Source organism: Oryzias melastigma, linkage group LG16 (genome assembly GCF_002922805.2).
Source record: "Oryzias melastigma strain HK-1 linkage group LG16, ASM292280v2, whole genome shotgun sequence".
Classification (NCBI taxonomy): domain Eukaryota; kingdom Metazoa; phylum Chordata; class Actinopteri; order Beloniformes; family Adrianichthyidae; genus Oryzias; species Oryzias melastigma.
Genome location: NC_050527.1, coordinates 714,660 through 742,436, shown reverse-complemented (window position 1 = coordinate 742,436; position 27,777 = coordinate 714,660). Strand labels below are relative to the sequence as shown.

General features: G+C 39.6%; 1 protein-coding gene across 1 annotated transcript in view; it reads left to right on the top strand.

The window, feature by feature from the left end:
* Positions 1 to 27,777, top strand: part of si:dkey-22o22.2 (neural-cadherin) — a 148,052-nt gene that overhangs the window by 105,291 nt on the left and 14,984 nt on the right. Inside the window, exons 13-22 of the mRNA XM_024267063.2 lie at positions 391 to 640; positions 2,609 to 2,736; positions 2,813 to 2,999; positions 3,713 to 3,856; positions 12,596 to 12,879; positions 16,326 to 16,955; positions 17,029 to 18,025; positions 20,239 to 20,332; positions 25,321 to 25,505; positions 26,485 to 26,723. Coding sequence (XP_024122831.1) covers positions 391 to 640; positions 2,609 to 2,736; positions 2,813 to 2,999; positions 3,713 to 3,856; positions 12,596 to 12,879; positions 16,326 to 16,955; positions 17,029 to 18,025; positions 20,239 to 20,332; positions 25,321 to 25,505; positions 26,485 to 26,723 — 3,138 coding nt within the window. The remainder of the gene's footprint in view (positions 1 to 390; positions 641 to 2,608; positions 2,737 to 2,812; positions 3,000 to 3,712; positions 3,857 to 12,595; positions 12,880 to 16,325; positions 16,956 to 17,028; positions 18,026 to 20,238; positions 20,333 to 25,320; positions 25,506 to 26,484; positions 26,724 to 27,777) is intronic.

Sequence of the window (27,777 nt, the reverse complement as noted above, 5' to 3'; positions counted from 1 at the left end):
AAGAAGAGATAAATTATCCGTCTCTTTACAGCAGCTGGATGAAAATGTTTTTCGTGTGATTGTGTCCAAAGTGGGTGAGGAGGAATGAATCTGAAAGAGTACCGGTACTAAATGATGCTGTGAAAGTATTGGTCTACACTTTCATGAACGCTCGCTTATTAATATTTTTTATCATTATCATAACAATATAGATTTATTTGTCTTTTAAAGTGTACTCCAATGCAGTTTGGACACATAGATTTGATATTACATCCACTATCTGATCAATGGTTTTGAGGTCAGTTTAGCAATCTGGACACATGGGCCACAATAAGACTCAAATAATGTTTTTTTTAGTAACATATAGAACAAACTTTACATAAATTGAAAACATCAATTTTTTCTCATCAGACCATCAAAGCGACGTCCCCCCTCGGTGACCCACGTGTGACCTACAACCTGGAGGAAGGTCAGGTTCCAGAAACCAACATGCCGGTGCGCTTCTACATCAAACCCAACCGAGCGGACGGCTCGGCATCTATCCTGGTCGCTGAAAACCTCGACTACGAGACAACCAGCTTCTTCATACTAAGAGTCCGGGTGCAAAACGTTGCTGCTGTGCCACTGGCTTCCTTCACCACAGTCTACATCAATGTGACTGGTAAGACAGGAACTGCGAAGTGTTTTATATTGTTGAGGGTTAGGTTCCGGATAGATTTAACCTTGTAAGGCCCACTATATCAAAGAATTGACTGAACATTATTCTTTTTGAATGAAAATGTTTTTTTTAAAACCTTGAAATACACAAAAAAAATGCATTTTTTTGTTCGAGTCATTGATAGCACCAATAATGTTTCTTGGGTGATTTGGTCAGTTTTGGCTTTCAGAAATGTTTAAGATATAAAATGTTGAAAGAATCTTTAGCCTAATTTCCACTGAGCAGTCTGGTATGCTACAATATAGTACGGTCCGGTCTTGTGTTTTGAGCGTTTCCATTGTAAAATGGACCCATTTAACAGTACCGACCCCATCGGTTGTAGATCCATTGAAAAAAAATTTAATTTAAAGGGCGGAGCCGCTGTGGCCACCCGATGATTGGCAGAAAACGTCAACGACATTAGAAGGTGCCAATTTAGCGCTCATTTGAGCTAACGTTTCCAACGTTTGCAAGCTTTTGGGTTTTTGTGGTTTCCTGTGTACTCTTTTGGTAACAAGTCTATAATAAAAATGCCTCCAAACAACAGCAAGGCCTGGTCTGCGGTGGAACTGCAAACGTTCCTTGCCATCTTTGGCAAGTAATACAGGGTGAGCTAGTGGCAGGCTAGCGATCTACACCACATATTTGCTGTGAAAAGCATCCCTTCCACCGTTTAGTGGAAGGGATGCTTAACTGAGTGAAAACGCTAGGCAGAATTAGCTGGACCATACCGTACCACTCCCTACCGAACCAGACCTCTTAGTGGAAACGAAACTTTATTTACCTACTGACTCAAATTTGATACACACGTGTTTAACATGGTGAAACTTTTTTATTAAAATAAATAAATCAACTAATTTTACATTTGTTACACTCTGTAGTAAAATAAATCACAATAGATGTGTTATTCGCTCCATAAAATTACCAAAACTTTTCCCGCCAAAAGTGCTTCAGAGCTTTCATGGAAGCTGCCATTTTGAAATGAGGAGGAAAAGTCCTTCTACTGCCCCTGGTGGAATGATAATGAACTACAGAGAAAACGACATGGACCAAACTATGTACAATGGATCTTTAAGGAAAGTTTTGATCATGCTAATGAGATAGGAATCTTGAAGTCAGTATTTACAACGCACAAGAGTTACAGCAAACACACAAAATAATGAGTTAAATGAGATGTTAATAAAATTCAAGCTTGAAGAGATGGTTACAGTCATTTTCCTCCAGCCCCCATGATCACCACAAGTGTTCACAAATGTTCCTAATTGAAAGAAGAAATCAGTCCTTTTATCCTAAGGACTTTAAAAAAAGAGTGAAAAAATATAATTATCATTAGGATAGAAAATAAAAGAGCACCTCTAATGAACTGACCGTTTAAAAAGATGTTTTTTGTCAAAGAAACATCATATAACCGGAGCATCAAAGCTAAGGAAGCCATCAACAGAAACAATCATAATGAGCAAAAGCTTTAAAAGAGACAAAGTAATGAGGGGTAGCTCATTACTGTCCATCTCTGGAAATAAAAAAAGCAACAAAGATATGGATGAAAACCTTCAGGGTTAACGGTTTATACTCTGAGTTACCTCGTCTTTCACACTGACTCATTTCCCACACAGCATCTGCAGGAAGGTGGAGTGAAGAGCAGAGCAGACACTTCCTGATTTCGACTGGCTTTGAACAGACTCGCACTCTGTAATTGGCTTAGCAGAGCTTGAAAGTGAGCTGACAAGCTGCTTTGTGGGCTCTTCAGGGTGTTTGGAGGATAATTCCACACTAATAACTCATTTTATTAGAAAGTGTAGATACAGTCCAACTTCATTTTCTGACCAACTGCACACCGAGGACTATTTTATTCCTAACTACTTTCTCGTTTGAACATGCACTTTCGATCTTTTAATTGTAACTGTTTTACTTGACGTTTATTTCTTTCTTCAGACGTCAACGACAACGTTCCTTTCTTCCTGTCATCCACCTATGAGGCCACAGTTCCTGAAGGAGCTCAGGTTGGCACTTCGGTGGCTCAGGTTTCAGCCACAGACCTGGACTCCGGTCTGCACGGGATGGTAAGAAAGAGCTTCCTTAAAGATTGGTGTTAATCTGCTTCTCTTTTTTTAAAATTCCTACGTCTACTTTCCTCAGATCCACTACACCATCCTGAAAGACGAGAGCGGAGATTCTCAGTTCTTCAGCATTGACTCAGCCAGTGGAGTCATCGTCACTCGCGCCTCTTTTGACCGCGAGCAGAAGGCTTCCTACCTAATCGAGGTTCAGTCACAGGATAGTTCCGAGTCTGCGCGATCGGGCCAACAGGGCCAGCCAAACACAGGTACAGCGGTGACTTTATTAATACTTAAGAGATACTTCAGGCCTTTCGGTAGTGAGCTGAAAATTGAGTTTGGGGTGTTTTTTAACACATTATTGTTGCATTTTACTGATGATGGAGGAAATTAAAAAAGTGCAATTTGGAAAAGCGCTTGTTTGTGAACTTCTGCTGCTCTGCAGAAACTATGTCCCAGAAAATGACTGTTTTTTTTATTTTGGCTAAAAAAGGCATCATCACAATGAAAATAGCTCAGAACATGATTGGATAGAGACTTCAAGCAGCATGGCTGTTGCAGAATTAACAGAAGAAATTTCAGCCGAAGTGAAAAATTTCTACATCCGAGTTCAGAAGCACTTTGGGGTCATTCATATTAACCTTTTTTGCATCTCCTTTTCTGTTATGCACACAAACTAAATAGATTTGTTGGTCAGTCTTACTATTTGCAGCAAATTTTCTTGGTAAGATTTGAACATAATATCTATAAAAGTAAATAAATTGTATTTATTCACTGCATTGAAATACAGTGCAGCCTTTTCCTCGGACTGATTTATGATGCCATCCAGTGATAAATGTAGAAGGCTCTGCCCAGCCTTCCTCAAAATAACCACTATGTTCAAAGATTTTGTGATTAAAATGGAGACCTTTAACCTCGAACAGTTTTTGATAAATGTGCAAAGAGTTGTGACGTCATCAGCCTAAGTCTTTATCTCTCTCAGACACGGCGTACGTCAGGATCTTCATCACGGACGTAAACGACAACGCGCCGGCGTTTGCCCAGCCCGTGTATGAGGTGAGCGTGGAGGAAGACAAGGAGGTTGGATTCATCCTCATCACCGTCACTGCAAATGATGAAGACGAAGGTCAGTTAGAGTCAAACTCTTTTCGGTTTTCCATGTTGCGCCCTGAAGTTATTTTCTCTACTTGGATTGGGTCTTACATTAAGACGAGGATTTTTTCTCTCTCTCATTTGTGTGTTTCAGTTTTGTTTACATTATTTGTCGTACAATTTAGTACTTTTACATGTTTCTAAACCCATTAAGTTACAAGATGTCTTCATCTTTTTGGCTCTTTATTTACATAATTTCTCTCTTTTTTAAGAACATGACTCCTTTGTTGCTCTTCTCACTGCTGTAAACAAATAAAAGAAGGTTTTAAAGTTTTTTTCTGGAACTTTGTGTTTTATTATTACTTACTATGATTTTTTAGCTGTAATAGTGAGGCCTAAAGATTTCGGAATTTTGTAATTACTTTGTCTTTTTGCATATTTTTTTTGCAGTTTTTTTCTTGTTCTGACTTCTCACCTCGTCTCCTCACTGTCTCTCCTTCCTGCTCCTCTTTTCTTCCTCTCCTCCCTCTTCTTCGCTCGCTGTCGCAGCTCGTTAGCGAGTGCTGCTGCTCCCTTGAGGTCGGCAGTTTTGATGTTTGTCTCTTTGTTTGTGTTTGTCCCTCGTTCGTCTTCCTCCTCCGCTCAAAACCAATAAGCAGCAGGAGCTAAAAAAAAAAAAGAAAATCAAAAATATCAGAGGAAAAAAAAAACAAGCGTCTCTTTCTCCGTTTCTGTTCCGTTCATAATAGCAGCTGGTTTTTGTTGTCGGTTCCAAGTCTCTCAAGTTTTATTATTTTTTTTTTATTCAGAGTTCCACACAATGTGTGTTGATAAATAGCAGCAGTGGGTGCAAAAACGCACAAATCCATACAAACTTTACAAGAGCAGCATGTAATCCTGATAATAACAATGTAATGACTAAAAATAGTAGCAGTAGCAACATTTCTTATTTCTTTGAGTTTGATAATTTTAAAGTGATCGACAGACTATGAGAGTTTTCACAGACGTTAAAGTCTTTGCTGAGGGGAAGTCGTTTTTTCTTTTTGACCCCAGTGCTTACACCGTGCTTATTTGACAACTGTTTAATTCTTTTCCCACTATTTCAGCATATTTGTATTTGAGGTCATTAGTATGTGTATGGTCCAATGTAGGGCATTTTATTTTTTTATTTTTTTCACATATTATAGAAGTGAGCACTTTGAAATTCAAGCAGAGGGTTTCTCGTGAAACGGTCTCCTTACTCTCTAAAGGTTGTGAATTTACGTGTAAACATTTACCAAAGCTGTAAATCCCGATCTGTAACACCTCTTTAGTGACTTTTTTTTTCATTTAAACTTTTAAAGAAGAAATGATGTTCCTGGAAATGGAACTTTAAATGAATGTTGTGACTGGGGAGAATGTAGCCAAACAACATAGAATGGTGGCATGAAGATGATGAAGAGGATAAGGGCAGAGCAGAAAACCAAGTAGTGGAAGTTTAACAAAAAGAACGAGGATTTGCGTGATCAGAATGTTCTCCGATGACTGGACAGCTCCAGCTGAAGTGAGAGGAAAGCAGATAAGGAGACTTGGACTTGGAGACTTGGTGGTGCAGCGAAGAAGTTCAGAAGTGAGAAAAGAAGTTGGCTCAGAAAAAGTGGGACTGAATAAAAAGAAGAGAACGGACAGAAGTATAGAGAGACTTAGCACAAAGTGAAGAATATCTGTGTGTAAATGAGACTCAAGAGAACAGATGAGTTTACAGGGAGCAGAAGTGAAGGAGGACTTTAAGTTCTAGGGTCAACAGTATGGAGTGTGTTGGAAAGAGGTGAAGAGGCAGGTGCAAAAGGTTGAAACGAGTGGATGAAGATTTTATGTGTGATGAGAAATGAAAGATGTAGAAGACTGTAGTGAGAGCAGCCAGAGATGAAGATGTAGAGGTTCTCTTTTGAAGTGACGAGGATGGATATGATGAATCTATCAGAGGAACAGCTCATGTTGGATGTTTTGGAGATCAGGGAAGCAGATTGAGATGGTTTGGAGACGTTGAGAAGAGGGATGTTATCATGATGATGCTGAGGTCGGAGTTACCAGGAAGAACATAGGAGATTCATGGATGTAGAGGCTGAGGATCAGTTCAATGGAGGCTGATGATTCACTGTGGCAACCTCAGAAAGGTAGTAGAAGAAAAGAACAAAAAAAAAAACTTTTTTTTTTTTTTCAAACTTCGTTTTTCTTGTTTTTTGAGACATTTAAAACGATTCAATCATTTCACACTAAGTGTGAGTGATTTGGAACTCCAAAAATAGTCCTTCTATGATATGTGAGCCTGAGCTTTCTTTATTCTTTTGCTTCTCTTAAGTGCATTTGTTACTGGAAATGTCTCCGTTAACACTCATTCCCCTGAGACTAATCCCTGTGAGGTTCAGAAAGACGCTGAACATGGGATTAAATGATGCTAAGATGGCAAAGACCTGCTGATTCTCCCTCTGATGCGTGTGTGTTGCCAGAGAAGCTGTTGTAATTAGTAAACAACCTTCAACCTTACTCCCTATGGGATTTCAGAGACTAGGATGTGGAGAGTCATCCATCCTGGCTCTACCCCCACCCCTCTAAAAACCTTCCAAACTGCAGAAAGGTGGGAGGTATGAGTGGGATTAACTAAAACTGAGGATCTGATCTCTGCTGAGTCAGCTCTCATGAGTGGAAAAAAAGACAGGTTTAATCCTGAGCTGTTATTTCTGTCACACACACACACAACAGACGTAGATCTGTTGAGACTGGTGGTTTAGTTCAGCCTGAACACAAGAATTAGAGCCAGATCCACTTGATGTAAGTATTTGAGGGGATGAATTGTTTCATTTTGTTAAAACAGATCAGATGGAGAGGATTATTGGTTCTGACCTTCCCTTTATCCAGGACCTGGATGGAGGGAAGGGAGGTTTTTTTCAAACCACATTTTTTCACCTTCTCCTGATTCACAACGTTTTGAGAAAAGGAATACTCAAAAAGGCATTTTTGAGCTTCATTTCCTAAATATAAAAACACAATTTTGATCAAGAGTGAGTCTTCAAAATCAGTATTGAGGTATGGGTGACAGAACCTGTTTTATGTCTGTTTCGTAAGACTTCAGGATGTCAGCTGATGTGAAAAAGCTCCAGACACCAAGAGGCTCCTCAAATGTCACTGATTCAAGAGTTAAAGCTGCCGTCTGAGAGTAGATGAGCTGTAAACTTTACTGAAGGTTGCGTCCTCTGGAGCGGCTTCAGTCACCTTGGCTAAAGCTATGGGTGTGTTGAACATAATGACCACAGCTGACAGGTGCTGAAGGACCCGTGACCTTCCACCCAACCGCAAAGCACCAGCCCAGCAAACCAATTACACACATTCACAAAGTTCTGCTTTTATTTCAGCACCCAAAGGTGGAGGGAATATGAGAGGTGGGTTAAGATTACTACACCTCCTGTCTGGTCCTAAAGCTGATTAAAGCCTGCAGCTTTTGTCGCTGGTGTGTTTTCTGAATCCACTCGGTCCTGCTGGAAGAAAATTTGCAGAACTAGGAGTATTTGGTAATGAGATCAAGCGGATTTTTTTCCTCATTTCTGCTGAGTCTGGTCTTTGAGTTAAGAGTCGCCTTTGGGTTTAGTGAACACGCACGGGCCCTGCAGTGAGTGATACTGACGAATGTGTGAGCGGCCGGTCACGTATCTGAGGTGATGCTGCTGGATCTGGCGAGCCCAGATTGCTAGTTTTAATCCAAACATATTCCAGTCAGAATGAGTAACATGTCTGATAAATAATTTAAAGCCTGTCAGCCAAGTTGAGTCTGCATCCCCACGCCAAAGCTCCTCTTTCTGCAGCACACCTTTTAGATTATGATGGGGTACTTAAGCGCTCGGCACTCTGCTCGTTCCTGCGCCGCACGCCTGCTGCCACACGGCTCGCCAGAAAACTATCCTGCTGTTCATTGCCTCCAATGTAGGCTCTGAATTAATTCCCGCTTGGTGGGAGTTTAGCATGATCTCTCCCAAAGGAAAGCTCAGTAGGAGCGCAAGTGCAATTAGGTCAAAGCCCAGGCAATAAACATTGATGTTATCCATGTTATGCATGACTAAATATGTCTGTGTCAGCATGTGAGGGTCTGCAAGGTAGGTGCTCTTTTTTTTTTAAAGAAAACAACACAAAAATTAGTGTAGAAAATGTTGAAAAACACAATCTAAGGTTAAAAATTGCACCTGTAAGGTTCTAAATTGCTTCTTATTTACACAGTAGTGTAAGCTGAACCTCATCATCTTTGTGACCGAGGACACATCAAAAGCTACAGCTGTGGCTGGAGCCAACTCATTCTGCTCAAGGTTGCATGGAGGCGGAGCCTTTACACCAGCTTACATTAGAGGGCCATCGTCCCCAATCCATCATAGAACTCACAGTGTGACACACAATCATGCACGCTCGCTCCTAATTTAATGCAGATTCCATTCAAACTCAAAAACACTTTCTTCATCGCTCCAAAGAGAAATTATTTGGGCTTTTCTGAGGAAACTGGAGAAAATAAATAAATAAATAAAAAGCTAACAAAAGTTTCCCTACTGACAAAGTTTTGAGTTTTAAAGGGGTCAGACTGCACTCACTGGGCTGCAGCACCTGATATCCAGAAAAAACAAGTTTTCTGCATCCACACCTATCAATGTGCACAACGGCAAAGATTGTTGCATGATTTAACATTTAGTCTAGGTAGTCTTTAAAATATGAAATACAGGAGGACAAGAAAATCTAAAAAAAGACACAAACTTTGTAAAAGCATGCAAAATAACACCCAATACAAGTAAGCAACAGAAAAAAACAGTCCTCTTATCTAGCTTATTTATTTTTTGTCTAATAAGAATCTATTTAATTTACATTTAAATAGAGCTAACAACAAACTTTACAGATTTACATGGCAGTGGACTTCTATTAAATGTGTTTGCAGTGGTCTTTAAGTTATGATTATGCCATTTTTAAGCAAAATCAAAAATCCTGTTGTTTCTGCAGAGTGACTGTAGAAATTTGCCTCAGAGTTGTTTACACGCTCTCCCACTAGCTTACAGCCCCTTAAACCTCTAACCTAACATTAGCGGTGCAACAGTACCATTTTGAGTCAGATGCCAGCTCAGACAAGGAAAACAAACATGTTCATGGATCTAGTCGTCTAAGTGGATGCATCAGAGCATGGAGCTCTGCGTATTTTCTATGTCATAAATGCTCTATTTTTCAAACAGTTATCAGTTATTTGATCAAAGAAATACTCAGAAAAGCATTTTCTCTTCATACACTATATTACCAAAAGTATCCACTCACCTGCTTTACCTCACAGGTGAACTGAAGGTCCATCCCGTTCCTAACCCATAGAGTTCAATATTACGTCGGTCCACTTTTTGCAGCTTTTACAGCTTCAACTCTTCTGGGAACCACAAGGTTGAGGAGTGTGCTTATAGGAATTTTGGACCAGTCTTCCAAAAGCGCATTGGTCAGGTCACACACTGATGTTGGTGGAGAAGAGCTGGCTCTCAGTCTCTGCTCTAATTCATCCCAAAGATGTCCTATTGAGTTCAGGTCAGGACTCTGTGCAGGCCAGTCCAGTTCATCCACACTAGACTCTGTCATCCATCTCTTTATGGATCTTGCTTTGAGTACATTCTGTCACTAATGTTTGTAAAAAAAAACAGGGCTTGATTTTATACACCTGTGGCCAGGCTAAGTGATTAGGACACCTGATTCTGATCATTTGGATAATTGAGCAAATACTTTTGGTGATACTGTGAAGAAATGCCACAAAAACTTGTAAAAAAAAAAAACCACCAAGTTCTTAAACACTGATTACAATTTAGAGGAAATTAAAATCTAGTCAATTCAGTAATTCGTATAAATGTGGCTAAAATCTCATAGGAGAACATTAGCATCCCTTATTTAATGCTTAACCAGGCCACCACATTAATTTATGTGAAGGAAAAACTTGTAGCTGTGAGCCTTTTTGGAAGCCACAGTTCTATCAACACTGTTGTTATTTTTAAAATCATGTATAAAACTGCAGTGAACCCCAACTCTAGTCATTAAAACTGCAGCTATTTGAGGCATCAACATGTGATTTTTTTATGCTGGTTCAAAAAAAAAAAAAACTTCCCTCCGTAATAAGTTGAGTCCTTCAGAGTGATGACCTGCAGTCGATGCTCAGGGACAACTGTACCCTCAGGTCTATCTCATGAGGAGCAGAGATCTGACCTTAATCTCAATTTGGGGTCTCCTGCTATGCTGTGAATTAAATCAGACCTATCCCCTAGTGTGCACGTGTGTGTACGCGGGTGTGTGTGTCAGTGTGTGTGTACGTGGTGGGGGTAACACCATATGGCCACACTGATCATTAGGGAGGCCGCCTTAGGCAAAAACCACTGTAGCTACTCCCCTTACACACATTTACACACACTCCCATTTACACACGAGCACCGAGCGGCTCGGCGAGTGTCACGATGGATCGCGCCTAAAGGCTGTGATGGACCGGTGCACTTAAGTTTCTCCTCACACACACACAAACACATGCACAACCCAGTGTCGTAATGAAGGTCCTCCACGTCTCCACAGATGGTGTTTGTCTCCTAAAGTCTCCTTGGTGCTGCAAAAATGGGAGAGCAAGCTGGATGCAAGCAGACCTGCCTCTGGGCTATGAGCATGCATCTGTGTGCGCACACATGCATGTGTGTTCATGTTGTGTTGATTTATGTGTTGGCATCTTTTGACTTCTTTAAGAGAGGGAAACGGACAAACGGAAAGGATGAATCAAAGAGAGGAAAGGGCAGAGGAAGTCTACAAATGGAAAAAGGATCAGAATTTCCTTTATTGAATTTTCTTTATTCTTTTGACCACGTTTAATGAAGTTAGGATTCTTTCAAGGTGTTTAAAATAATATATAAAAGTTAGGTTTAGAATATAAATATAAAAAAATAAAGAATTTAAACTATGAACAGTGCAAACAGGCCTTTTATAAGTTAAAAAAAATCTTACAATTTGACTAAATTAATTTAAATAAGCAAAATAGGGAAAGAAAATAGTCCTACCATGAATTCTTCTCCTAAGAAAAATATTGTAGTCACATTTTCTTAAGCTAAAAATATTTTGCAGTTGAAAAACGTTCCTGATATTTCTTAAAAACGAGACATTCTGTCTCGAAACAAGTGTCTTTTTTTTATTTTAGATTCAATTTTTGCAGTTTAAATTCAAAAATATGTACAGCCAGTGTCACTAAATGATATTAATAGACTTTTGATGCTTAAAGAGCCATTTGGGTCAATTTTTTATGGACCAAAGTTTAAAAATTACACTTTATGTTTTTATGGCTATTAAACAATCAATTTATAAATTGTAGCTTTTAAATAATTAGAATAATTGGATTACAACATTCTTATGTAAAATAATTTTAATTTCTTTTACTTTGGACAACAAGACATGCAAGTTCTTTTCAACACAGAATACATCTTGTGTCAAATAAGATCGTCCTGCTACAGCAGGTTTATTTGAATAAAAAATGCCAGAAAGTCAAAAGTGACATTTTTCTATGAATGCAACTTTGGCGGACCTTCATTTTTATTTTTTTTATTTTTTTAGTATCAATTATAAATATCCTAACATTGATGTAGAATCCAACTTAAAAAAATGTAAAAACATTTGAATGAATATAAAAATATTGATCACTCTGAAGGTTTTTCTCATTTTTTTTGCTCAGTTATTCGACTTGTAAACTTCAATGACAAAGTTTGTTAGCTGAAACAATAACTCAAACTTGTGATTTATTCAAGTATTAGTATTTTTCTATAAAAAAATAAGAGATTCAGCTTACAGACCCCAACCATAGAGTGATGTAGTGTTGCAGTTGTGAATAATAAATAACATATTTGCACTTATATAACCACATAATGTCCATTTGTTGCACTTTGATGAACAAGACGCGACAAAACAAAGGAGAGATGTTTAGAAACTCAGTTAAAAGATGGAAATAATTGACTAAAATTTAAAGTAAAAAATGGCGGGCAGGTTAAATACTTAAAAAGTAGAAAATAAAAAAAGCACTTTGCAAAGATAAAAACTTAGATCTGATTTAAAGTTTAGGGTAAGTTTTCTGGTTTGTCTCTAGGAAATCATTTTAAGCATATTTCATGTTTTTTGAGGCAACGGAATAACACCTCTGTTTGCAGCTGAGCGTCTGTGAGGCTGAGATGCAGGAAGTGTGGACGGGAGAGTGTCTAATGAGTCCCACTGTGAGGGAGATGCATGGATTTCTCCTCTCATGTCTGGTATTTGTTGCTGCTGTCCACACAGTTTGTGTGTGCTTGTATGCATGTTTTCCTGCTGCCAGTCAAATTTTTGGATACATACTGGATAAATACCTTGTGTCTGTCTACAGTTTCTCCAATAACATTTATAAAAATTCTTTCACAGTAAAAACTCTGATAGACAAGTCTGGATAAATTAGTAGCACTGTTCTTTTGCCTGAGGTGCTCTGGGTTGCAAGAAATGTCGGTAGAACTCCAATATATTTTGCTATCAGAACTTGCATATTTATTTTAACTGCAGCCCTGGTGTTTTGATTTAAACAAGAAATGGTGTTAAAATATTTGGAGATATTTTCAGCAGAGCAGTTCTTTCTCTTTGTTTAGTTGTCCTAAATTCCTTTTATAACCTTCTTTATATATTTCAAGAGCTCAAATAAAAAGTGGTGGATCAGAAATCAACAGTTTATAAACTGGATAATTGTTCTTTCTTTCAGGCGCCAACGCCAAACTGCGCTACCAGATCACCTCGGGAAACACCATGGGGACGTTCGACGTGGAACCTGAAGTGGGAACCATCTTTGTGGCCCAGCCTCTTGATTATGAGATGGAGCAGCAGTATGAGCTCCGGCTGGTGGCGTCCGATGGAAAGTGGGAGAATGAGACTCTGGTGCTGGTTCACGTGGTCAACCGCAACGACGAGGCGCCGGTCTTCAGTCAGACTGAATACCACGCAGCTGTGACGGAGGAGCTCACCCAGCTTCCTGTTTTCATATTGGAGGTGGGTGTTTGTTTGTTTTACAAAAAATAAAAAGCACTGAATTAATCTATTCAAACTAAACTGAAACAAATTATGGCAGTGACCTAGTTTTTTTGTAAATTTGGATTAAAAAAGCCATACCATGTTTTTTCTGAGTACGTTTTTCTGAGTAAATTTTGTCCATATGATCATAAATTACCTTTAAAACACTAAAAAAAACATTTATGAAATATCAGCAATTTTTGGGAACTCCTTTCATACTCGGAAGTAAAGCGACTCGATCTCTGCAGCACCGCCTTTTGCTCCTTGAGGGTGGGGCCCATTTCATGACATCAGCTTACAGCAGTCTTTGTCAGCGTGTCCACGAAGAAAAACAAAAAATATATAAATACATTTTTTTCATTGATGTACATACAGTGCAGTCTGGGTATTTATCCCCAAAATTTGACACAGATAGAATGGTGATGGCTAATGGGTAAATTCTGCAGTGATATTTAGTCAAAAAATGCCAATACAACAACAAATTAGCATTTCAGGATTTATTGAAAGGATGAGAACGTTGTTCTGATTAACACTGGCTATGAATGTTCCTTTTCTCTTTGAAGCATCATCAATCTCCTTATCAAAAATATTTTACACACGCACCTTTCTGCCTTTTCTTAGTAATTCATTTTCCAACCAGTTTATCCAATTTGTCGCTCGCTCTTTCCACCAGCAAATAGTCTTCTCCCTTTCTCCCCCAGGAAATAGTCTGCTCCCTTTCTCCCCCAGGAAATAGTCTGCTCCATTTCTCCACCAGGACATAGTCTTCTCTCTTTTTCTACTAGGAAATAGTCTGCTCCCTTTCCCCACCAGGAATAGTCTGCTCCCTTTCTCCTGCCATCTTCCCAATTTCCCCAACTCCTTGCGCCATTCTTGTATACGTTCACAATCCATCCCAACATGCTAGCAAAGCTAGCTGATCACCGCTAGCTTTGTGGAGAAAGTATTTGTGCTAGCCTGGGGGCAGAGCGGGCTCTTCCTGGAGGGGGTGGTTCTAACTTTGTGATGTCAGCATGTGAGAACCCGCTCATTTTCGTGAGTATGGAAGGGGCTGCTGTTGCGAGTGCCGGTTTTCACAAGAATACTCAGAAATGTGTGATCAAAATACCACTTTGGGGTTCTTTATAGTAAGGTATGAACAGTATGATACACTGATAAACTCAAAAAGTTGATTTTCATGCCCCTTTAAGATGAAAATATTACATTTTAAACACAAATACTACATTAAAAATGCTAAGTTTTCTTTCTCCAAGTGCATGCTGCGATACATTTCAGCCTTACTGGAACCCTATGAGGTGGTACAGCAAAAGGAATGAATAGATGGCTTGACAAAATGTTTTCATTAGCTTCTTTTTAACTATAGCTACAAATCAAATTTTCTCCCAGAGAACTTTGCAAAAGAAAATCTAAAAACACTAGAACTCTCACCAAAGTTTATGATAGCAATATATGAAAATCTATTAGGTTTACTGCAGGAAAATCTGATGGTGTTGGTTACGCTCTGCAGGGGAATTAGCCTGAAGCAACACCTCAGCTGAGATCTGATCTCTTTACACAAACACATTTTTAACACAACCACAGCTGAAGGAGGCCCTCAGGTTTGTTGTAACTGAATCCTCCTGAAACCAAGTGTCCACTGTTTCAAAAGTTGCCTCCACAAAGTCAGCATTGACCCCTTTCTTCTGTGGCTTTCGTTCCCCTTTTGTCACACCCATCTTCTGTAATTCACAGTAATTTACATATGCCGCCAAGCTTAATCAGATTAAGAATGTGGAGGTGCGTCTAGAAGGGCAAGAAAGGGGAATGTGTCACCTCGTCCTCAACCTGGGCCTGCTTCCCCTCGCTCGCTCAAATTGATTTGCTGCGCATTCGTTTCTTCTCTAAAGCTTCCAATAGTTTTTTTTCTAGTGCACGCCAAACAGCTGCCCCCCACCCCATGCAGCTCCCAGCCCCATATACTAATACAATTCAGCAGATAGTGAACAGAGGAGGAAATCCAATTTGAAATGAATATTTCTTGACTTCACCTGTGCGACAGCATCCTCTGTGGTGCCACTACCACTCATCTCTAATGCCGTGTTCCTGCATCACATTGTCAGGAAATGCAGGGAGTCAACATTTGGGAGGTGGCTGTGGAGGGGAAGGGGGAGAACTTCAAAGGTTTCTGTAAACAAACCCTCTGGTGAGAAGAAAGGGTAAAAGTGTACTTTTTCTTCCTTTGTCGGAGTCTATTAACTTTTAATTGCATTGTGTGTCTCGGTGACAGATGTGAGCTCGTCTCGGTGGTGCTGCTCTTGTCCCCTCGTTCAGAGAGATAGCAAAAAGGCAGGTTAATTAAGCAGAAGGACAAAGCTACAGAGAATTATTTATTCCTTTGCCGAGGAGTGTGTGTGTACAGGGGCAGCTACTGCAACCAGTTCCCTGTTGTGTGCCCTAGTTGCTGGGGTTGACACTTTTCACAGTAAAATAGCTTTTCAGCTGTTTAGATAAGGCGAGACAGAACAACAGCAAAAAGAAATTGTTTCTTTCCAAGAAAACAAATGCTACTGAAGTGTAGTGAATTGTCTACATCTCACCTTTGACCAGCTTACAACAAAATGGTGATGACAGAGCTATATTTACCTGCGAGGAAAATGTGTTTTGTTCCAGCTCATGTAATGAAAAACAGCCAATTCCTTAGGAAATTAAAGAGACACTCTATTGGAAATTGTGTTTTTAGTGTTTTCAACATGTTCTTATAGTATGTTTCTCATGATTAAGGACATATATTAAGAAATGAAGATTAAAATTGAATTTCTGAGTATTTCACCATACAAATTATTGTAAATGAGGAGCAGACAAAAAATGCAGTTTGAAAAAGATTGTAGTTGTTACTTACAGACTATAGTCGGCGGGCCACAAGAACTCCACTCCATTCGGATGCATCCACTTGCAGACATAGATCCATGTATGTGTTCTGGCTCTGGCTCAAAACTGCACAGCTAGATAGTTTCAAATTTACTCACCACTTTTGTTGCACCACTAATGTTAGGTTGGGGTTATGATGGGCTGTAAGCTAGTGGAAGAGAGTGTAAACAAAGGTATGATGGGATCTAAGTGCAGGTTTACTCCACACCAATTCTATCCACAACTCAAAGCGGAATTTTGATGAACTACTGTTGCTCTGCAGAAACTACGTCCTAGAAAATGACATCACTTCAGTGATTTTGACTAAAAAGGGCATAATCAGGATTAAAGACCACAGGGAACACTTTTATAACTGATCAAAAGATGATTGGAGAGGTAATTTAAAGGTTGGCATTGTACCGATCATTGTGCATTCTGTTTTGATTCCGGATTGTGAAATGATAAGAAGTCCTAGACATTAATTCCACAACATTATTTTACTTTCAAGACCACATGGTAAAACCTCTTCATTTTTGTAGGTTTCAGCTACAGATCCAGATCAAGAAGCTGACCAGACTGCCCTCCGCTACTCCCTCCACGGCCAAGGAGCGGGGAGTGAGTTTACCATTGACGAACGCACTGGAAGAATCTATGCTCAGCGTCGCCTTGACCGCGAAGACCGCCCTGCATGGAGGTTCCTCGTCCTCGCCACTGACGAAGGAGGAGCTGGGCTAACGGGATTCGCTGACGTGCTTCTAGAAGTCAAAGACATCAACGACAATGCACCTTTCTTTCCATGCCCAGCTCTGGAAATTGACGGATGTTTTGTTGGTCAAGTTCCTGAAAACTCGCCAGCAGATACCTCCATTATGGAGATGCGTGCGACAGACCTGGATGACCCCAATGAGGGCAGGAATGCCATGCTCACCTACAGCATCATCAAGAACATTCGGAATGAAATCAATCTCAACCTCTTCTCCATCAACACCACCACTGGAACCATCTACACGGTTCTGCGCTCTTTGGATCGGGAGGTGCAGGACAAATATCTGGTGGTGGTGGAGGCCCGTGATGGGGGAGGTTTGTCCGGGACAGGGACAGCCACCATCATGGTTCTAGATGTTAACGACCACCCGCCCGTTTTTACTCAGAGGGTCTACTCTGCTCAGGTGAGTTTCCCTTCCTGAAGACTCTCAGCATTATCAACAACATACAAAAATAACATCTCTTTATGTCTTTCAGGTGACTGAGGACCTGGAGGTGAACACTGAAATTCTTGTAGTTTCTGCTACAGATGGAGATCGGGGTGAAAACGCAGTTGTAACCTTCAGCATTGTTGGTGGCGACCAAGACAGAAAGTTCTTCATAGAGACAGACAAAATTAACAGACGTGGGGTGATAAAACTAAAGAAAAAGGTGGACTTTGAAAAACCTCAGGAGAGGACTTTCAATCTGACCCTAAAGGCTGAAGATAATGACTTTTTTAGCTTAGCCTACTGCCTCATTCAAGTGGAGGACTCTAATGACCATGCGCCTGTCTTCTTCCCTCAGTTCTATGAGTCACCTGCTATGTCAGAAGATGTCCCTGTGGGAACGATTGTTGCTCAGGTTACAGCATCCGATCTAGACTCAGGACAAAATGGGCGTTTTTCCTACAGTATTTCAAAGGACTCAGATCCCTACAACCAGTTCCTGGTGGACCAGTCTGGATGGGTGGTTGTGGCCAATTCCCTGGACAGGGAGAAAATCTCTCAACACAAGATTATGGTTCTTGCTACAGATGCTGGTCATCCGCCCTTGATGGGCACTGCCATCGTCATGGTTACAGTACTTGACATTAACGACAATGGCCCTGAGTTTGAAGCCTCTTACAAACCTGTTGTTTGGGAGAACACTCCAGCACCCCAGGCGGTACGAATGAATGAAACCTCCTTCCTTCTTCACATCACTGACCGTGACACCTCCACCAATGGTAGTCCCTTCTCGGTGCGGCTCCTCATGCTCACGTCTGACGCCACCAATTTTAATCTGACTGACTTTCGGAATGGCAGCGCCGCCATCACCGCCCTTAGATCATTTGATCGAGAGCGACAGAAAGAGTACCGCCTCCCGGTTCTTATGATTGACAGCGGCTCTCCTCCAATGAGCTCAACAAGCACACTGACGGTTGTCATTGGAGACAGAAATGACCACCCGCACTCACCCGGGCATATTCACTTCATTGTCTACAGTTTTGAAGGTAAGTTTGGATGTGTATTCTTCCATGTGTTAAACTCTATAAACTATGATTTTGTTTTCCTGGTCTGGGTCAGCGGTTTCCAGGCCTGGTCAGTGGTTCTTGGTCTGGGACCAGAATATGCACTCCAAGACAACCAACACAATATGTTGCATTGATGCTGAGCCACTAGACAAACCTTTAATACCTCAGTCCAGTAAAATATAAAATGCACATGTCTGTCTGGTATGCACATGTCAGTGTTTCATCTGGTCAACATTTGGGTCTGCTTAAATCTTTTGAATTTGTGTCTGAGGCTCTTGGCTGAAGCAAAAACTGAAAAGGGCAGGGCTTTATTTAATCCTGCAGAATTTTCTGTGGAATAATAAAAAAAAGTTTGTGCATCAATTGGCAAGAAAAGAAGAATACCTTACATTTTTCACTTGACGTAACCTTTTAAACAAAAGAAGGGCCTCTAGTTGAGATGGTAGATCTTTTTTTTTTTTTTTTACCCAAGACAAATCCTCAAAATTTGTTGATGTTGTTTCATTGTTAAGGAAACACAATTACAGAAGACAAAAAGTTAAATAAATTAGCCACAATAAGGCGAAAATGGGGCTGCACGGTGGCGCAGTGGTTAGCGCTCTTGCCTCACAGCAAGAAGGCCCCGGTTCAAAATCCCGGCTGGGACCTTTCTGTGTGGAGTTTGCATGTTCTCCCCGTGCATGCGTGGGTTTTCACCGGGGACTCCGGCTTCCTCCCACCGTCCAAAAACATGCTTCATAGGTTAATTGGTGACTCTGAATTGGCCCTAGGTGTGAATGTGTGAGTGAATGAGTGTGTGATTGAGGCCCTGTGACAGACTGGCGACCTGTCCAGGGTGTACCCCGCCTTCGCCCTTCAGTAGCCGGGATAGGCTCCGGCACCCCCGCGACCCCGAAAGGGACAAAGCGGTCAGGAAAATGGATGGATGGAAGGCGAAAATGCCTTTTACAACATGAAAAAAGTGAGACATGATGGGACTTTCAACGGAAATCAGGTGATATAGACCAAGATGCAGCAACTAAAATAGTGAAAAATTGGGATCAACAAGCCAGGTGGAGTTATATTCAACAGAAAAGCACATAACTGAGGAATTTTAGAAATGTAAATACAATTTTAATAAATTCTAAGTAAAAATCACTATTTATAATTTAAAAAAACACGAAAACAAAAAAAAAAATGCTTTTTTTTTTTTTTTTTTACAGTTTTGGTCTATGTTTTCCCCTATTTTTATATCATTCTGTCCTTCAAAAATGTTCAAGACCTTAGCTAAAAATTAAGCTTTTACTGATTTTATTTCTATCATTTATCACAGTAAACAAACATTTTGAGATATGAACTAAAGCCATTTTCTGCGTGAGTCCCATACAAAATTTTCAATCCTTTTTAGAAGTTTGAATTTGTATTATGTACGGATCATTTGTGAGCTTCAAGGTGAAACATGGCTGAGCTGAGCCGAGCTGCTTTCCTTGAAGCCAACCTTTTGATAGCAGCACAACATAACATTTGTCATTCACTCATAATGGATTGTCCCAGTTGATCTTCAGACTATTTGATCACAGATGGCCTGGCTAACCTTCAGCTTCTCTGGTGTTCTTCCACCACCTCTCGAGCGCTGCATGTTCATGTTGTAAGGATTGTACTTGTCACAGTTGAATGCTCAAAGCCTCTCGCTGCAGCTCACATCACTTATTTAGTGCTTCATACCATCTGTCAGCCGGCTGTAATTTGATGAAAAACTAAAGTTTTCTATAATGTATTTTTGTGGATTCCCTCTCCGGGGTCTTTTCGCATGAAGTGCATTAACATTTTAATACGAATCCGTCCAGAACCTCGACAGCATGCACTCAAGAAAACAATTAACTCCAGCTTTACTCCAAACTTTGGTGGGCACACAAACATTTTGAAAGAAACACAGATTTCATGGCTAAAGAGATTACAACACTGCTTGGGGTTTTGAGGGAGGGAGAGGCACAGAACTTGTACTTTTTGTGAGTGCTCACCTCCCTCATGGGCAAACATGCATCCAAAAAGGTGCAGCTTGAAGTCTTATCTCCTTAAAGAAGCTCCCACATGTTCTCCTTCACTCTTCATGTTGGGGTCTTACCATACCACAGGGGTTTTTTGTATCCATGACTAATTACATTAGCTAATGCCCTTTTTAATTTTGTCTTTGATGTTCCACCTCCTGACAGGTATTCTCCCAGTGACACCACTCGGACAAATTCAGTCTCCTGACCTTGATGACTGGAGCGAGAAAGTGTACCGCTTTGAAGACAAAACAAACAGGTACCCCGGTCTCATCTGGTTAGACTTTGACAAGGTTGCAGAGGTGACTTAAATGCAGCAATGAAAGTGAAAGCAAAGATGGTTGAGTCAAAGTGAGCAAGGAAGTAAAAGATGACTAATATAAAGACCAATGTAAATAACATGGATGGGATGTAGTTCTTTACCACAATGAGCCTGATACTCCATTGAGACCATTGTCTCTATACGGGACTGCGTGACTCCTCCTCCCAGGCATTCCAAACAGAAAGTACCCGCTGACTCCAAGAAGCCAAAATCCCATAGATTTCTATTAAGAAATAAACAGCTACTGTATTATATTTGTCAGAATCACCATTTTTGCTTTGCTAATCCTTATTATTTTTTTCAAGATATTTTTCTGTAATGTATTAAACTGACCAATCAGATGTGTCGATAAAAGTAGGTGGTGCCTGCTGGGCTCCATGTCCAATATTCGAAACATTTGAAAGATTTCATAAGTGGCAGGAGCTCCATCCTGAAGAGTGGTTGCCATAGAAACGTCGACCAACTTGGACCAATCACTGCTTACTGACGAGTTCTGGCTTCAGCATTGAAAAAATGGCGATTGAATTCACTTTGTTTTGTTGGAGCCGGAAGCAAGTCATTTTCTATGGGTGACATCACTCGGTCCAGTACTCATATACAGCCAGTGCTTTAGACAAGCACAATTACATACTAAATCAGAGATATTGGATGGTATTGTTTAGGTATTTTTTTCACCTAAATATGACAATAGTCTGTGCACAACTATAAATCTTCTTTTTTGTTTACGTAATACTGTTAACTGAAAAGAAATTTCCAAGAAAATATGTGAAATTGAAAGAAGTATTGATAAAAAAAAAAATAGTATCCACTGTAACCCAAAAGTATTTCAATAAAGATATGATTCTTGTACATATTGCACCTTGATGATGACCAAATTTAGGATCCGCACACTCTGAAGTTCCATTTATAACAGAGGCTATTTAAATCTTAAACCCTTCAAACGCTAAACACGACAATATCTGCAGATTATGACAAATATATCCTTTGAAGCTCAACATGTCCCATAATTGAGAGGTCAACCATGGGTTGCCTGCATCACCTCGCTTTCTGAGTTAGTTCCACAAATCTCAATGTGAAATTACTTCTTTTATGTTCATGGATCCTCTGACTAATTTAGCTGAAGCTTCTCTTCATTGAGCGCAGGATAATGTTAAGAAATGTGTAAAATTCTAGTTTATTTTTAAAAAGTGAACTGAAGGAAGATGAAATCCAGTCATCTGGAGTTAAAAGCAAAGAAGCAGGAAGATGAATGCAACAGGCAAAACAAAGTAAAATACAGATTAAACTGTTTTCAATTGTACTAAACAATGGAGTAATTAAAAACTATGAAAGTCAAAGAAATGCAGAAAAAAATAAGTTTGATTAAAAACAGACAAGTTGGTCAAATTTAGGCTTTTATCTTATAGTAAAAATGAAGATGCGTAACTAAGCTGCATGTGATAGAATGTGCAGACTGCTGCTGAGACAACTGTCATGAGGGTTGAATGAAACCAGAGAAAGGCAGATGTTAAACAGATTTATGGTGTGTCAGAACTTACACAGCAAAGATTTGCTTTAAAGTTTCCCTTTTGTGTGACGCGCAGCAGGAGAGGCAAAAAAGGAAAAATGGCAGACAAATAAAAACTGCATGGGAACTGACAAATTTAAAGTAGAAGACAGACAGTACAAAGGTGTGACAGAAGGAAAAAAAGAGGAAAAATAAAACTGGGACAGAGAAACAGGCAGTTTGAAGGAAGAAACAAAGAAAGAATGAAAGAGAATAGAGAGCGTAAAGGATGGAGAGATAGAAGAGGGGTTCCGACTTGTCAGGAACCGTGCTATTAATACTTCATAACCAGCGGTATTGAAAATTCCCAGTGAAGCGCGGCAAGGGCGCACTCATTTTGTTTGATGAGGTGAAGCTTCATGCGGACGCATTGAAAGGCAAGCCTGATTGCGCTCCCTGCCACCTTTTCTTCTAACGAGATACCTACAAGGAGGAACGACAAGACGACAAGAAAAGTCGTGAACAAAGGAACCACCTGGGAGAGAATTATCATACACATCCGTGAACCGCGGCTTGTCATCAGTGCATCCAGCAGATAGCAATTTGTTCTCAGAATGGATTAGGTTTAGGCTGAAGAGTATTTACATATAGAAAAGATAAAACCCAGAGGAAAATAGGAAAGAGTTCAGAAGAAAAAGCCCCAGTTGGCCAATCATAACATGTCATATCACAGGGAGTGAATATAAACAGCACATAAACCCAAAAGTTGAAAAAGCTTCACTTGATTTCCTGAAATCTTCACTCCAAATATATTTTTTTCTATTGTAAAATTGTTCCCAGTGGTCTTTTAATTATGATTAGGCAAATTTTAGCCAAAATAAAAAAACCAGTGATGTTCTTTATTTTTATTGAACCATTTTTATCATGAAAAAATCCCACTGAGATCCACTGAGCTCTATACAAGACATAGGATTAAAATGTGCTAAACATAAATAAAATAAAATAAAATAAAACAAGACCAGATCAGTGGCCTTGTGTTAGAGTGTCCGCCCTGAGACTGGAAGGTTGTGAGTTCAAATCCCGGCTGAGTCATGCCAAAAGACTCTAAAAATGGGACTCAGTGTCTCTCTGCTTGACACTCAGCATTAAGGTGTTGGATTGGAGGTTTAAACCACAAAATGGTTCCTGAGCGCAGCTGTGTCTGCAGCTCACCGCTCCCCCAGGGGATGGGTCAAATGTGGAGAGCAAATTTCGCACATCCACGTGTGTGACAACTTATTGAACTTTAACTCGTAAATTGAAAATAGCTACAGGTTTGTGGTTTCATTTCCTGCTCCATCATTATAACATCAAACTGTGGCAAAGTTATGAGCTTTGAAAGATGAATTGTTTTTTTGCAGATAGTTTTCGTGCCTTAGGCCTGGTTTACATTGGACCCGGAAGCGCTGCAAAGCAGCAGGGAACGGATCCCGCTTCCATTGGGCGCCCTTGGTAACCTATAGTGTGGTTCACACCAGGCGTGTCCGCATCTGTTCTGGCAGAAAGTTACATCAAGATACATGAGAAAATCTGGTTTCCTTTCAAAATGAAACCAATTTTTCACAATAAAACACCACAATTGACAAATGCAATCATTTTTTTGCATCTAAACAGACTGTAGAGATGAAAATAAACATAATAACAGCACACACACACACACAAAAAAACACAGACAGACACACTCAAACGCTTCTCTCTGTCTCAACAACAGATAAATTAAAGAGGTGTAGGCCTACTAAGTAGTTACTTCCTCTTAGCAGAAATATGGAGCACATATTATATATAATATAAAATATATAATAATATATACATTATATATTTTCATATTTTTAGGTTGTTAGCTTACCTATGATGGCAAAAACAAAAAGAAGCTTCAGCAGAAGCGCGTCTGGTGTGAATTGCAGGAGAGGGCGGACGGCTAGCGCACACCGGTCTGGGTCGCTTCAGTGTCCAGTGTGAACCCAGCATTATACTGAAAGCCATCTTTCTTTTTTTCTCTTGAAACACTCAAGTAGACGCCCTGAGACTGTAGAGCAAAGAGCCATCAGATCTGCGCTGCAGAGCCACACTCAAATACGAAGGGAGCAGTCCGATGAGTCCCTTATATATACATTTAAGACGTATTTTCTGCAGCTCAGCAGGAGTTTGTTAGAAATTTGTCTCTGAGTTGTTGGCGCAGAAGTTAGCATTGGCTAATTTCCCATCAGCCCTTTGTTTCCACTCATTCACTTTGTTCATACTCCGCTTACAGCCTCTCACAACGCCAAGCTAACATTAGCGTAGCAAAAAAAACGACAATATTGGAACTATCCAGCTCTACACTTTTGACAGTTAAGGCAGCTCAGTAAGGGAAATGAAGACTTTAAGGATCTTTTTGTCTGCAAGTGGATGCATCACTTGAGCTGGGAGACTTTGACAGTGGCTGCGTCACCACGGGTTTGTATCTGCTCTTGATCCATAATGATTTGAACAAATAAATACTCTGAAATGCAGTTTTAATCTTAAATGCTTTTATAGATGTCCTTCATTATGAGAATAATGCTACAGGAACATGTTAAAAACACCTAAAATAATGATTTTCATTGGAGCGGGTCTTTAAATGAGGGAGAAATTGCTGTTTCCTTTGCACCAGTTTGATTCCAAACTCTCTTGGCCTCATCTTAGAAACAGTTAATTAATCCGCCCGGGCTAAACTCTGAAGGTTGTCTCCGTGTGAGGAGGTTAACCAGCTTCATCACCCTGCGGCGGGTAATCTGGATCATCTTTTACAGAGAGCCAATATTTTCCAGATCAAGAGTCTGACACATGGAGCCATGTTTGACAAACGACCTTCATCTAGTCAGAGAAGCCTCGTATGGTCGAGACTTCGCTCAGATTTTAAATACTCAGATTTTAAATGGAAAGAAGAACCTGAAGAAGAACCTGTTTCTTTTCTGGAAACAGCAATGAAACAAACACAAAATGTCCTCAGACAACGCCTTGATTTTCCCTTCTTACTTTCTGCAAACGAAACAGTCCTGAATCCCTGAAGAGGAATGATGAATCCTCTTCATCAGTATTTTTTGTTTTGGTTTTATTTGAATCTCTGCAATCATTCTTGATTAACAAATGAGAAATGTGACTTTTTTATCTGTGTTGCTTTAAAGGAACTGCAGTTTATGCTTCTGTGTGCATAAATAAATATCTTTTTAAAGTATTTACTTCCATTTATTTGCCTTTGATCCACCTCTTGACAAATTGTAGCCTAAATTCTTCCATTTGATTTGGCTCAAATGTGGGGGCGGAGTTACGGGAGGGGACAAGGAACATCAAAATATTTTATTCTTCTATATTTCTTCTTCTTTTTCTTCAGTTTGTCAGATGATAAGATCTTGAATGAAGTTTTTCTCTTTTTCTTTAGATTTTTCAGTCTGAACCAGAGCTCGGGTCAGCTCAGCATCAAAGAAGGAACTCCTCCTGGTTCGTATCAGCTCCAGGTGCACGTGTCTGACCACACCTGGCCCGACGTCACTTCCACTGCTCAGGTGGACGTTGCAGAGCTGTACCAGGATACTCTGCTGCACGCTGCCTCCATTCGCCTGAACAGTGAGTCCTAGAGTGATTCATCAGTTTAAGGTTAAATTTCTTTTTCAAACCTTTTATGGGCAGAGTGATGAGAAACAGGACCCCAGTGCTCCTTCAGGGTCACAGGGTTCAGTCTTTTCCTTCTCATTCTTGCTTAAGTCATCTTTTCTATCCAAATGTCAGCTATTTTTATTGCTGCATAAATTCTCTGGAGATGCAGAAAAGTGGGGAAAGGTAAAAGCAGCATTACCTTAAAATAGTATTACTCAAGGGAAAGTAAAAACGCATCATATAATTAGTAACTGGATTAAAAGGTAAAACTGAAATTGCTTGGAAAAAATAAAATGTTTTTAAAGCATAATTTTTAAGTGGATTATTTTTAAAGAAAGAGCTCATTCTTAATTGCAGCGGTCTCAAAAAACAATGCAAAGAAAAAAATATTTCTTAAAAAAATAAAACTAATTTAAAAAATGGTTAAGAGTCAATTATTGCTTTGCTTGGTTTCCGTTTGGTCCAGATCATTCAATAATAGAAATCAGGAAATAAAAACGACACAAAAATGTGCAAAGTCTGGTATTTCAAAATATAATTTCAAAATAAAAGCATGATGAAAAAATATTTTTTAAAAGAACAATCTTTTTGTCAACAATGTTCTTGGCAACAAATACTTTTTCTGAGTGTTTAATTATTGACACAAATGTAAGAAAACAGAAACATTTTTAGACAAATTCAATCTATAAAGCTGAGTAAATGGGTTGTACTTGTACGTTTTTCATTATTTTTAATTTTTTTACTTTTAATTTTATTGATTTTGCTTATATTTTATCAATTGATTTTTTTGTGTGAATTTTCCTCTATAAGTAAACTTGCTGACTTGCTTGATTGTATTCTCAAGCATACGATTCCTCTAAAAGTTACTGATCTAACTAAATATTACTGTCCCTGTCCCTGTAAGCTTACCAAAGAGATTTATGGTTCTTTTCTTTGTCTTTCCTCACAGACCTGACTGTGGAGGAGTTTTTCAGCAGCACTGGTGGTGTTGAGGAGAGCCGATTCTTCCGGTTGGGTCGCAGCTTGTCTGAAATCCTGCAGACTTTACCGGAAAATGTTCAAATCTTCTCTGTTGGCAACGCTGGTCAGCATGGGGAGAAGGCTCTCGACGTATGGTTCGCTGCTCATGGCTCGCCGTACTATAAGGCAGAAAAACTGCATGGATATGTGGCAGCAAACAAAGCCAAGGTAAGGACGGGTTCTAAAGCTACGGTCACAAATACAACAACCACCACGCAACAAGGAGGCATCGACAAAATCTTTAAGATGTTATGCCGGATCTAAAATCAACTAATCATTAGACGATTTTGGGGACCTAGACCCTCCTATCAGTCAATTATTGAGCTGCTGCCTTCCTGCCACCGCATGACCTCCAAATTTACCTGGACGGCCACTGAATGACGTCAACATATCGTCTGGTTGCCGTAAAATTTTACGTTTTTCTTAAAACCTCTGCAGCCACCTGCCGAATTTGCTGAAAAACTTGCATTTGTGACCGTAATATAATATGAAACAAAAAAGTAACTGGAAATAAAAACAATTTAACAAGTTTCTTAGACAGTCTAGAAACAAAAAAAGGAACTAATTTAATACAACGTAATCTTGACAGACACAATACTGGTGGAACATATTGAAATGACAAAAATGACTATAAGATGCATTTTTTCCTATTTAAACAAAGATTACCATGTACACTGATGGATGTGTAAATTAATATTTCATATGCATTCAGTGCATAGCTGCAGCTGTTTAAAAAAAATACATTCTAGGAGAGGGAGAAGTAGGAGAAGTAGACGTCACAAACTCAAGCTGAAGGTGCTTAAAGGTCACATTCATATGTCTAGCAATTCCAATGTGCATCTGCTGAGGTACAACAAGAAAAAAAAGCAGAAAATAGCTTTTAAAGGAAAGAATATAACTAGTATTTGTTATTTTTATCCCATGCTCCTCTGCAGCTTGTTTTAGAGGACTAATAAACTCCTCACAAAGCAGCAGAGTTTGGACAAAATAGTTTTTTTCACTAGTAGAGAAATGGGGTTTGCAACTTTCTCAAATTTAAAGAAAAAAAAATTACTAATTTAACTGCACACACAAAAATAAAATAAAAAAGATTATGTTGAAACTCTGGAGCCAAAAATTGAAACCCTGCCTGGGGAGTGTAAGTCACTGTGGATAAGAGTGTCAAGAGAATCACTAAGCTCCAAAAAAAGAAATGCACACAGAGACAGGAGAAACCCTGAGG